The 14,009-nt window shown below is 38.0% G+C and overlaps 1 protein-coding gene across 2 annotated transcripts in view; it reads right to left on the minus strand.

Moving 5' to 3' along the window:
* Positions 1-14,009, minus strand: part of LOC117419600 (protein O-mannosyl-transferase TMTC2-like) — a 101,211-nt gene that overhangs the window by 22,294 nt on the left and 64,908 nt on the right. For both annotated transcript variants that reach the window (XM_034032496.3, XM_034032497.3), the window contains 6 exons: positions 12,168-12,282; positions 10,501-10,586; positions 9,135-9,319; positions 8,340-8,418; positions 5,627-5,748; positions 983-1,064 (listed from right to left, as the gene is read on the minus strand). In XM_034032496.3, the coding sequence (XP_033888387.2) occupies positions 983-1,064; positions 5,627-5,748; positions 8,340-8,418; positions 9,135-9,319; positions 10,501-10,586; positions 12,168-12,282 (669 nt within the window). The remainder of the gene's footprint in view (positions 1-982; positions 1,065-5,626; positions 5,749-8,339; positions 8,419-9,134; positions 9,320-10,500; positions 10,587-12,167; positions 12,283-14,009) is intronic.

Genomic DNA, 14,009 nt, shown 5'->3' on the forward strand with positions numbered 1-14,009 from the left:
TTCTAATGACCCTTAGTAAAGGTCACCATTTTAGAGGCTTTCCAAGCACCCCATCTGTGTTCTAGGCTCCCATAATTGGATTATGTTATTCATACTTATATATAGTGCTATAAAGCATATCATTTCCATCCTCTGTTCTCTTACACGTGGCTCCCAGTCTTGTAATTATGATGATTTTTTTTTCTTTTATCGCTTGTAGTCTGTAAATGATTATTGCACCATTACAGGAGAAATGCATTCACACATGCTGCAAATTGATGACATCTGGCAAAGTGTTAATGAGAGCAATTCCTGGAAAAAGGTTGTCTTCGCAAGAAAGGTACTGTATGACAAGTACAATAAAACCCATTCCTAAATTCTGCAGAAGATTCAGGCTGTCAACCAAGATTCAGTGATTTTACATGTACAGGCTACTTAATCTCAAAGGCTGACTTTTAAACAAACTGTACAGTGAATCATAGCGAGACCTTTGCTGGTTAGAACACTGTATTTAACTTTGTGCTCCTGTGGGTTGGGAAGGAAAAAGGCTGAGGGCTGAAGTATTCCCCCTCACAGTGCTATTACAATAAACAATACTTCATATTCAAACAACCGGTTATTATTACACAGGAGTGTTTTCAGTGTGTTTAGCTCCTGCTGGAACAAACGTCTGTCCTGTCATGGGTATCCGGGGTTAGGGCAGACAGCCAGTGTGTCTTGTCTGTACCCTTATTACATCTCTGTGGTACTGTTTCGACCTTCGCCCTCTGGGATGTTGCTTATTTTCTCCACAGAAGTATTTGAATGAAATGACATACAGGTTAGCAAAAATGTACTCTGCCAGAAGGATGAATAGACTTTAAATAAGTTCCACATAGATGTGTCAGTTAAAACAAGTGATATCATACGCCCAAAGAATGTGTTTGACTTTAATCATCCAGCAATATTGTAGTTATTGAACTTGAGAACAACATCAACAAAAAAGTATCAGTCTGGTACTTACCGTAATGCATATAGCAATTTCCCTTTGTAGGGTCCAGCTGAATTGCCTTCAGAAAGTATTGTTCTGCTTCAAGCTTATGTCCCTTTTAAGTGAAAAAAAAAATAGGATTGATTTAGGATGGATTTTAAAAGCATTCCTATTCCTATTTAAAAAAAGACGTGTAATGATTTAAGAGGTCCAATTTCCCTTTCCGCAAGCTTTTCCCATGGCATAAATCAAGGTATTAAAAAGAAAAAAACACTTAGATGGTGTAGCGGGAGGTTTAGCAGTTTTAGTTTTGGTCATCATATTCATTAGCCAAAACTTACAAAAGCGTTGGTAAGAAATTGGAAAAAAAACAGGGATTTGCCCAACAGCACATTGTCTTTGCAGCCATGTATACAGAGGAAGTTGCTCGTTAAATAGCAGACCAAAAAAATGCATTACTAGCTTCTTATTAAAAACTTATTAGATCCTTCCCTACATTGAACAGCTTTTAAAATATATGCCACCATAGCTTTAACTAAAAATATCACATACTCTGAAGCCTTGCTAATGAACTCAGGCCCTGTTCACATTTAAACTGTGCCATTATTTTATTACCAAAGTTTAACTACAACAATTTGACTGTAAACATTTTATTGTTAATAATTTTACTGTTTTACACTGCAAGAGTAAATGTTTAACATTGCTCCAGGGCCTAGTCTTACTATACTGGTTTGTGTCTGCATTGCATTATTTTTATATGATTTTATGTTTTGGGCTGCCATATGGTAGCTAGGTCTCATTGTAAACTGGCTAAATTGTGTTTTCCTACTGTAAAATGTATTGAAACAGGAGCAGTCTGACCATTTAAAGTTTATTTTCCACAAGCTTAGATAAAATGTGGTCTCAAAATCTAAACTGCACTGAACTCTGTTTAAGGCAGTCTTGTAAACTGAAAGAGAAGCAGGTCTATACTGATTCAATTAATGTTAACGAAAGACAGGCACTCATTTGAGCATGTACAGTAAGTTGCAAGGCATCAGTTTTGGGTATTTTTCTTTTTCTATAGTTTGGATAGGGTAATAATTAATTAATTTTTAAAAGCGAGAAACCGTAAAAGACTACAGCATCCTTAATGGTCCTATTTCATCAACATCATACTTCCCCCTTCTCTTTCAGGAGTTTAAATGTTAATGCCCTGCTCTGATTCCCTGTATCAGTACAGTACATTCATATATTATGCATACCTGTACCAGTAGGTTCACATTTTGAGAATATAACAAACTAACTTTAGGACTGAAAGCATTTGCCCTGTAAATGTGTGAACTGCAGTACAACATGTGAGAAGTTTGTGCAGTTATTATAAACAATGGAACATGTTTGCAAGATCCAAACAAATCTAAATTAGAAGCAACAATATTTTAAACTTAACAGCTAGCTGTCCATAAGAATCAATTTGGTCTAGTTCTCCATTATTAATGTCATATTGCTTTCTCCTTCAAAAGAGTTTCTACTTTGAACCCGATGAAAGAGAAAAGGCTGGAACTGCTGCGAGTTTCCCCCCATATCAATGCCTGAGTGTACGCTGGCTAACCTAGCAACACAGGAATCAGAATCCCTGCTCATCTTCCACCCTCAGGGTGCAACTACAGTGCTGTCCTGATTGGGAGATATTTGCCCCCACCTAAATAACCAGAGCCCAGACCTGGAAACTGGACACATTCTCATCACAAGGCTCTCCTCCCCCTGCAGGGATCTGAACTGCCAGCACCGGAGTGCACAAGGATCCTGCACTGCAGGGTTACACTACACTTGTTATTTTTGATCAAGTGTAACAGAAGTCAGCTGTGAACACATCTCCTTTTATTTGACCTTTTTTTTCATTATTGTGGAATTGTGGTCTTTTTTGGAACAGACTGGCAAAATACAAAAAATCGCTACAGCAACCCACACACCCTCAAAATATTCTTCACACGCTAATGGCAAATCCTTAACCATTCTGCTTAAATTAACCTGCTGAGGTGCAGGAATTAGTATGTGTTCTTAATGAATTAGCCCGCTGGTAAGTCCTGTGAAGTCTAATCTACAGTATGTACCCGCTTTTAGAAGACTGTCACATATGTTTAAATTGCTGACAATGCTGAAATGAGTTCATTTAAGTCTCCTACTTCTAAGAGACAGATTTTCACCTGGAAAAGGTATGGTCACACTTGCTACACTAGAGCGGGCATTGAAGACAGTCAGCTGACCAGTCATTTAAATTTGCACTTTCAGTCCAGGTTTGTGTATGAGGTTTGTCCAGTTTTGAGAGCAAAGCCCTTTAAACCTTTAGCATTTTTACAGGTGCTGATTTAAAAAGCGCTTGCTTCCCTGAACAAGCATGTCAGTGACATACTTCCCCCTGACAGCTGCACATTCAAAGAGCTTTCATTTACATGAAAAAGTAGATAACAAATGTAAAGATGACCTATATTCACTTTATTCACGGTGGCAGAATGGCTTGGTGGTGATGTCAGACCAGGAAGAAGCATAGGCACCGGTACTATGGGTTGAAGCACTGCACGCATATTTATTAAATACAAATAAAAGGTTTACACAAAACAAGACACTGATACACAAAACAAATAAACAGACAGACAGACAGACACCAAACACTGAAGCAAACGACTATCGCATGGGTGTAGAGCCAGCACGAGTAGCAATTGTTATTATATTTTCAGTCCTTACTGTTAAGCTCCACCTCTGAACAATCCCCAACCCCGGTCAGCAAAAGCTGCTTGTTTTTATATCGTGGTCGAGGGATTAACTGGCAAGCAATTACCTAGTTTATCCCTCGACCACATTCTGCACAGGATTTCTTATATGCGCGGTCGACAGCCAATCTGTCATTAAAATCATTAGCTGCCGACCACACGTTCTCACGAGATTAGCTGGATGGGGAATTGAAACCCCATCCATGCTAAACATTGTTGAAAATAAACACAAACCAGTACATAATAATAATAATAATAATAATAATAATAATAATAATAATAATAATAATAATAATAATAATAATAATAATAATAATACATAAACACAGGGGGGTACCTCGTCACATGCATATGTAAAGAAAAAACCTGACAAACAGTACAGCGAGATGGACAGAAGCATTCATACACCCCCCAATTCTAATACTCCCTCCTAGTGCTTGTGCTAAAGTATGTCAACCATGTTACTGTAAATAAGCACATCTCACAACAGGGCAGCAGTGTGGAGTAGTGGTTAGGGCTCTGCTCTTGACCGGAGGGTTGTGGGTGCAAACTCAGGTGGGGGACACTGCTACTGTACCCTTGAGCAAGGTACTTTACCTAAATTGCTCCAGTAAAAACCCACCTGTATAAATGGATAATTGTATGTAAAAATAATGTGATATCTTGTAACAATTATAAGTCGCCCTGGATAAGGGTATTGGCTAAGAGATAAATTAATTAATTAATAAATAAATAAATAAATAAATAAATAATTCCAAAAAAACAACATACAAAACAGACAGGCAGATATACTCACAGATTGTGATACTTTCAATAACTTGACTTCAAGTTTCATCATAATAAAGCAGTTCTCCGGACACACAGTTTTTAAACAGAGTGACATACAGACAGACGGTCAGACAGATATACAGACAGTCTCCATACAACCCCTGATTATGACACACTCACTAACTTGCGCTCAAAATCCTTCACAAGTTTCATCACAATTGGACAAGCGGTTTTCTAGAAATCAGCAAAACTAAAAAAAAAAAAAAGACTTAACCATCTGAACGGCTGGGCATCAGTGATTTACAACAGCCTACCTACACATATTGAACTAATACGACATCAACCTTTTTTTCCAGATGAAAAAATCAATTAGAAGGAGAAGCCCAAAAAACTTCTAGAACTTGAGCCCAAGGAGTCCAGCTGCTAGTTCTCAAATGCTATCAATTTAAATTCCAATAATGACGTCCAATATAATACAAAATAAATAAATAACAATATAAGAATAGATATAGAAATTCCTAGGGAGTTTATTTATGTTTTCCCTTTAATTCAGCCAATAAACTAAAATCAGAAATGCACTACTGAGGGATGAACAATCAAACCTAGACATGCTTCAGTGGCCAGGGCACATTTAGGGACTATAAGGACTGCAGCTACATATCTGCTTTCTCCACATACTTTACTGACTGCACTAAACTTTGTATTCTCTACCATAACTGGGAAAGCAAACATAACTCCAGTAACATGTACATACTTAGAACACTGCGACAACAAAAGACAAATTAAACCTGATATTTACAGTCTTATTGAAAGTGTTCAAATGTCTTCACTTAATAGGTCCTTTTACAAAGATTTAACTGTAGAATTATTTAACCAATAAAATACAGTTTGATATTCAGGAAACAGTTCAAACTATTGATAAAGAAGCCAACTCATGATTTAAAGCTTTGGGAATAGGGCTACTCTTTTGGTGGAGACCAGTAGGCTATTCTAAACAGGAGGAATGAAAACTGGACAAAGACACTGTATGATCAATTGTGTTTATTCAAAATAAAAATCAGGGAGGATCAATGATGTGACTTAAGAAAAGAGAATGTCAGAAGTTATTAAAGCTGAAAAAACAACTGTCGAGCTTTTTAAAGGGGTAGGAGGCACTTACTGTGAGAGCCAGTAGCTTTCCATACGTGAGGTGAGCTGGGATATGGTCAGGCTTGGCTCGCAGTGACTCCAGGTAACAGTGTTCAGCTTCTGTCAGTTTATTCAGCCTCATGTAGGCCTCTCCTGTGGTATAGTGAAGGACAGGTCAGAGGTCAGGGAAGCACACATATCTTGTTGTTTTTACTGACATGTTCAGTGACAGAAAAAGGCATTCCCCCAAAATCCTGCTGCAGGTTACTTTGAAATACGATACCTGCTAGCAAATGAGAATTTTGTAAGTGTGACGAGAGTTTAACAGGGATCTGACTCTTGTGTTCATAAATTCTGTTGTAGACCATAAGTCTCCAACGGTACTGTATCTGGATGCTATTTGTGTTAGCTCACACATTACTCAAACATAAGCATAGACTACTCTCTACCTCTTTCCTTCTCTTTTCATACACCATTAGAAATGCGTACTATGATGCACTGTAATAAAAGCAAAGCAAAGCATGCCGAAAGTATGGTAAGTATTACCCGAGCTTGCTGGAAGTATGGTAAATCAGAGGGTAATCAAGGCATGCCGACTTAGATGAAACAGTTGCCGTCTTTTCTAGTTTTATGGGAGGCAGATCACGGCGGGGATTTGTAGAATGTCAAAGGAAAATCGAAAGAACAGACAACAGGTAGCGTAGCTTTGCTGCTCTGTTGCCGAGACATTACAAAATCATAGCCAATGGTGTGATCCCCTGCTGGGCAGAGAGCCAGTTAAGCTTCATGTTCATGGAACAATGATGTAAAAGTGGGAGAAGAATGCATGTACTGTAGAGGTTCAGCAGATGAAGATACAATACAGCAGACTGGCTGAATAAGATATGCGAAGATAGGCACACTGACTTTTTTAGATAGAAATATAGAAGTACATTGAAATAGTTCCAGGCGGCAAAAAAACAAACAAACAGATACGTGAATTAATTAGGAAACTTAAGCACAAGTATTTTCCATATGTCTAAAACATTAGCAAAGAGCCTTATAAAAGAGTCTGGCCACCCCAAGTGTACATCATGTCTACCTTAAAAAATGAATAAATAATAAATATAAGCCCACAGTGGGACCTCCCACTGAAGGCTCTCAGTTTCCTTTACAAAAACAATATTAGGCAGTGTGGACTAGTGGTCAGGGCTCTGGACTCTTGACAGGAGGGTTGTGGGTTCAATCCCAGGTGAGGGACACTGCTGCTATACCCTTGAGCAAGGTACTTTACCTAGGTTGCTCTAGTAAAAACCCAACTGTATAAATGTGTAATTGTATGTAAAAATAATGTGATATCTTGTAACAATTGTAAGTTGCCCTGGATAAGGGCATCTGCTAAGAAATAATGATATGCAGGTGGACACGTTAGATAAGGCAGCTGAGGGAAGCAGCGGTCCCTGGGGGGATGGATTTCAGTCCTGTGCTGTCGCTGACCTCAGCAGCATGCACATCGCAGCACTAATATACTGATACCGTGTTAAATACACAGGACAGTCCTTAAAACAGCATCTGATACCTTTCCCTCCTTAATGCTCTCCCCCACCTGAAAAAATACATTCTCATTTCCAGCATCAAGATGTGTTATTCCAAGTATGGTGATGAAAATGTTTTATTACAGAGTTAGGTATCAACTTGAACTTGAGGGAAAGTGCACTTTTTTTCTCAAATACAGTATCTTCATGGTTGTGTTAGGTCAGGGGCTTAGCTTTTAGAGGGCATCTACCGCAGGATAATGATGAATTGAAATGTAATTGGCTGAGACAATCCACGAGGTTTATAATTAGGTAGAACTTGAGGATTTCATTCATTTTCTTCTCCATTAATCTATTCCCTTTGGTTCTCAAGACTTTCAACTTGAAGCTGCAATGGAGAACTGAGATGACCTGGTGGCATTAAAGCATTATAACTGAATTATTAAGTATAAGGTAATGATACAGTTAAAAAATGTAGTTTAAATGAGTGGTGAATAACAGTCAATGGAATTGTAGGAAAACGCAATAAAAACAGGGATCTCTTTCTCACATCCACGTGACAGAAAGTATAAGAGCTGGTGTGAGTGCTATAATGTGATATATTTGATAACATCAGAGGAAAAGCAGATTAACTGCAGGAACTCAAAGTGGGGTAGAAGTGTTTAAAATTCATGGCGAAGCTGATAAACAGTGGTGCTCCAGAGCTGTGAAGCTGATATGAGCACCATTTCATTATTAAAACTCACCACATGTACCTGATTTATGAGGGCTCACAAAAACAAACATGTATAACATGTACATAGAAACATAACACTGCTCCTCTAGAAAGTAAAATATTTTGCTGTGTGATTGTTAAATATGATCTGCCTTCAAATGTTTTTCATCAGTGCTGGTAGCTGGAACACATTTCTCTTCACTAGAAAGTGAGAGAATTTACTTCAGACTGGGAGATTCTCAGATGACACCTGGGAGATTCTTTAGCAGGCACCTTTAGCCAAGGCAACTTACAGAGAAGGTATGAGAACTATGCATCAGCTGCGGAGTCACTTACAACAACATCTCACCAGAAAGACAAAACACAAGGAGATAAGGGACATGCTCAGGGTCACACAACAAATCAGTGACTGAGGCGGGATTTGAACCGAGGACTTCCTGGTTATAAGGCTGTGTCATTAACCACTGGACCACACAGCCTCCACATAAAACAGTTGGCTTCTAAATAATACTTACCCATCATGTTATATAGGCTCTGGCCTGCAAACTGTCTTGGCATCTTCTGTATTGCTTTTTTATATGCTGACAGGGCCTCCTAATGAGAAAACAAAGGCGCCAATAAGTTATACTAAACAGAAGCAGTAAATGGAATTGCTATGTTGTGGGGGTCAATGTTCAATACAACATAAAAAAAAGGGTGAGTATATGAATCTAGCACTGGGTCAGGTTTAATTAAAATCCTAATCTTGGTGAATAAAAGAATGATGAACAGTGAGGGATAACACCAGCTACAGTCAGGCACAGTGCCACCAAGTGCCATGAGAGCTACCCCTCTCAACTCTTCAAACTCTTGAATGCCTTTTCCATGCCTGTGATAAACTCAAGTTGTATACACTGAATAAGGCTATTTATGTTTTGCCCATACTATAATAAATTGTAAAAGGTGACCAAATACATTTCTGTACTTACTGTACCCCAATACTTGTTGGATGATAGTGTACAATTACAACATACAAGTATCTGTAAACCATTTATTTTAATTACATTATCAATAAACATTGCAGTTTGTGACAATATTTTGTCACCTGGTTCTATATTGTGCTGGTAAATTATATTACACCCCTTCTACTGTAAGTCCATGTTCTTTTGAATATAATTTATTACTGGGACTTTGTAGTTCTGTCTTTATTTAATCAGAGCTCTTCAGTTTCACTGTTCAGCCCAGCAGAACCAGGCACGTGACACCTGAGCATGAAGACAAGCCTAAGCCCTCTGAAGTCGTGTTAGGAGACTCATCGAGATGCGGCTCACCTCTATCTGCCCTCTCTCATAGAAGAGCTTCCCCAGGTTGTATAGGCAGCTGGTTACAGAGCTCTGGTGTGCGTGAGGGTCCTTCAGGTTTTCATCTGGGATTTCAGCGCACATCAGGAACGTTCGCTTGGCTTCGTCTAGCCTTCCCTCGTTCATCAGGATGATCCCTGTATTCAAGTATGCAGCTGTGTGCAACAAAATGCCACAGGAACTAATTAAACATGTGGGGCTGCAATGTATCACAAAGCCTTTCAGAATTAATGGCCCACCACTGATGACCAATTCATAGCTACATCTGCATGGTGCCCATACATACAGTATATAATTTTCATAAATGGCCATCTTAAATGGGTTTTAGAACCCACTTAAATGGGTCACCAGTTTTAAAATACATCAACTATAATTTACAACATATAACACTCTTTAACACACCTGTATATAAAGTACATGATACATTAGTAGTTTAAATCATTTGTGACATATTGATTATTATTTTCATTTAATTTTTTTTTTTTTTTTTTTTGTAAAATGTGCACCTTATGGTAGTTATACCTACAGCAAATCTCCTAATGTACAAAATGTAATTTTTTTTTTTTTTTTTTTTATCAGGTAGAGAATTTTAATGCACCGTTTGTGTGATATGCTTGGTGCTTCTAAAGAAAATGATGTTAAAAGCCTTCTTTTCAAATTTGAATATAAATATCCTAATCTAAAGAAGCAAAAATACATGTAAGTTGATGAAAAAATAAAAGTACTGTATGTAATTGCTCTATCAGTGTGTTACAGCTAACCCCTTTGTTACCTTGTTAACTTCAGCAATGCTCTGCTTTTTATAGCATTTTTTGTTCTTGTTTTGTACAGTCTTTGTGAGACAGAGCTTGTACTAGCCAAAACAAACAGGTGAAACGTACTCTGTGATGGATCTCTTCTGTGCTTTGAAGTATGATTCTGACATAAGCAAAGGGTTTGTGCAGATCATTGTAAAATACGCTCCCGCTGTGACTTTTATATGCAAACACTTTTTGCTCTGCTGTGTATATGATTTTTTTATTTAATCTTTTTTTAAATAACAAAGCAACATACGAAGTACTGAAATGAGCACCAAAGCAAAACGACATAATACAATTTCATCTCATTGATAAGAGGAACAAATTAAAGCCAGAAATAGAGAATGATTTAGAGAGGGACCTTAGTCGATGATAAATGCAAGTAAATGAATCAGTACTCTACAGGGCTTAACAGGGTTCTAAAATAATTCCAAAAGCTGTGCCACTCATTAACTGGATAATGGGACATTGTTCCTTTTCATTTCCAATCTGTAACAGTTGGTTGGCTACACCATTAGAATAAAGGGGGCATTACTTACAAGCTAATGTAGGCCTGCTACCAATTGCCAGCTTATAGTAGAGCAGTGCCTCAGAGAACTTGCTGTTTTCTTGCAGCAGCAAACCTCTGAAAAACAGGACAACAAAGGTTCAGCTGCAAACACAATCACAGGGATGATTAAAGATTAAAGCTGGAGGCACAAGCTGCTCTTACAGAAAGAGGTCACATAGTGTGCTAGATAAAAGTAGAATAAAAATGTGTTCTGATTCCTGAGGCTAAATGAAATTAAAGAAGAATGAATGTCTTTCTTTGGACAATAGAGAACGCTACCAGTGTATTAGAATGCAGGAAAGTTACAGCCTGGGCCCCAGGAGGTCCTGAGTATTCAGTCCACATTCAAACAAGTGTATTAAAATGAAGGTGTTGTGAAGTGAATGAAGGGTATTCATGTGTAACATGAATGCAATGCACATACAGTCTGCAATATATGCAATTTTTTGATAAAAGAACAGAAACACCCATCATATGCAGCACTGTCTTGTTTGTAAATGTACTTTCCCTCACTTCTGATAAAAAGCTGCATATTCTGGTAGCAAGTCAGTTTCACTCATGAAGGGCAAGGCAGCTAAGTATGTTTCACAAGGAACAATCTCAAAATAACTCTGAAGAACTTTACTGCATACTCCCTGAAGGAATTAAACCACCACTGAAATAATTTGCATCATTTCATTTCACAATGAATCTGTGCCTTCATGGCTGCCCATAGTGGCCCTATTTCCTATTGCAGATGCTTCATTCATTTTGCCCAACCTCTGTACTGTCTGACTATACAGATGCAGACACACAGTATATTCTAGTACACTCTGCCTTCGGGATTGCACTCTTTAAAAGGTCATAGAGTAAAAAGATTCAGATTACAACAAAATAAATAAAATGTATTATTTAGGATAAACAGGAAAGCATGATGGTTCTACAGGAGTAATGCTTGAACAAACAATTTGTGATACAGCCAAAACCTCACTGTTTATATGTATTCCCTTAGAACCATAATGTGCAGTATGCTCTATTTAACAGATTATCCTAAGCAATAGACAGGAACACAGGGCCTCAATAGGTTGAGGATGCTTATCAAAGTGTAACCATGCAGTGTATATGAAGAATACATCAATAAAAGTGAAGAAAAATAACTGTGAGAGGAAACTGAACTGAGAGGAGCTGAACTGATTTTAAAGAGCACAGGTTGCACGTCCTGATTAACTGACTAATGTATCGTGACAGCTATTCCCAGTAGTCATATCTCTAGGGTGACATGGCAAACATGGGGAGTATTTTCAAGCCCTCAGCTAATTTCCAGTCAGTATAACAGTGCTTAAAGAAGGCTGTGAACTCAGTGGTAGTAAATCAGTCTATATCAGTTTCCAGAATGAACACAATATGGGACAATTATTATATAATCCCATAACCCCAAACTACATGGGCTGCTTACTTTGCCATTTCGGGTTAATTTAAGCGTAACTAGTGCTGGATTTTAAGAGTGACTGCTGTACACCCCAGAGTTTAGAGAACATGATTAATGAAAACATTGTCTTGCGGAAAAGGCCCGGGGGGGGAGGGGGGGGGGGGGACAATGTCATTATTGCAGAGCATCAATAGCGTCATTCAATTCGCCATGCTCTAAATGAACTGAGATGAGTCATGCATACTTACAGATTATACAGCATGTCAGCCATGTTGCTGCGGTAGTACAAGGCGTTTCTATAGGCCTGTTCAGCCTCTGCCATCTTGCCATGGCTCTTGAGGACATTCCCAAGGTTACCCCATGCTGACAGGGAGACAGAAAGCATTATTCAGTAGGGCCCTGGAACACAAACCCAGACGACATGATATTTCTCAGCCGGAGCCCACAAGACTTCCAAGGCAGCTATAGTATTGGAAATAGCAGTAGCATACAGCCATTGAAGGCCAACCCCGGCTATAGAAAAGAGCTCCATTCAAGCTCTCAGCCTGCCTGAGAAGGACACAGGGCTTCAATCTTTCTCTTAAAAACTATGGTTGAGCTGCTTTTTGTAGCTGACGATAGCAGTCAGGGATAAAGGGGAAGGATGTCAGTATTCTACTTAATGTTCCCATATAATACATTGTTAATGTTATTACTGATGCTGTATTTATATTTATTCCACTTACATAATCAAACAAGGTCTACTTCATGTAACTGTTAACATGTCGGTTATTGCATTGGTCATTTTTAGTCAAATTTATATATTGTTATAAAATCATAAATACCAATAAACACAATAATATTTTGTCCTGTTACTCCAGCTCTGCCCTCAAACTTATTCAAGTGTAATATGAGAAAATAGAGGGAATTATGGGTTACCGCTATAAAAGGCACACTTTAATTCCAGTTTGTTGTTTTTCGATTAAGGTGACTGTTTTATCAAAGCACAGAATCAAGTCCACTGGTAGTATTAACATATTCAGAAAAAAACAGATACTGACAGAGTAGAATACAATAAACTTGGTTAAAATAAAATTATTTTCCAATCAAATATCCTCTCTATATTTGACTTCTTTACATGCTCACGGTTTGCTGGATGTACCATACAGTACACCATACAGTACTGTGAGAACAACCAATGTGAACAGAGGAATTGTTTCCTCGTTTCCCTCAGGAAACTACCGTAGAATTTATTAGGAAAACAGTACGAATCAATAATGCTACGGGCTCTTTTGTATTGAACTCTTCTTGTGTTGCTGGCTCAGAAGATGACAGCTTGGCTCTTGGCAAGAAGGTTACTGTCTAACATAATATTACAAATTTCTATTACAAACTTCCACACTAAAATTGCATGGGTCTCAACCCATCTGTGCGTGTCTATTAAATTCTGTGAAGATTTTGCAATAGAGTATTGAGTAGTTTGACTTCATTATAGTAATTCATTAGAGTTTAAATATGACTTATATTGGCATTATTGCTCACCATAGGGGACATACTGTACAGAAAAACACAACCATGAAATACTTTTTACATTTTTTTTCACCACTCTAGAGCATCCTATACCACGTGTTTCTCCAGGAGATCAACACAGTTGGGTGATCTAGTCAACTGATCAATCAGCTGGCCCTTCTGAATGGCTGGTTTCATAAATAAGGAGCATTTCGAGTAGAGGTATTGATTATGTAAAACTAATAAATTCTCTCTGGCCAGTTTAAAAAACAAACATGCAAAGCAAATACACTGTTACTTTCATTTGAAGTGTTTCTGAATTGAGCTCTTTTTTTATGTTTGTCTCGCTATTGAAAATAAGGTATTTTGCGAGGGCACGAAGCGTGGTTAATTGAAGCCGGGTGTATTTATTTGTATTTACTAGGCTCAGTGCAACCCACTGTTTTCAATGCACTGTTTTTTAAACTATTTGTAGCTGCTCTATTTCTCTATATTTAAACAACATGTCAAACAAAATTACAAGGTTGTTTTATTTTTGGAGGACAAAAAGCAGGGAGGAGGTATGAAATTTGCTGTATTCAATTATTTTGCCTTTGCCAAGT

The sequence above is a fragment of the Acipenser ruthenus genome, chromosome 14 (genome assembly GCF_902713425.1).
Source record: "Acipenser ruthenus chromosome 14, fAciRut3.2 maternal haplotype, whole genome shotgun sequence".
Taxonomy (NCBI): domain Eukaryota; kingdom Metazoa; phylum Chordata; class Actinopteri; order Acipenseriformes; family Acipenseridae; genus Acipenser; species Acipenser ruthenus.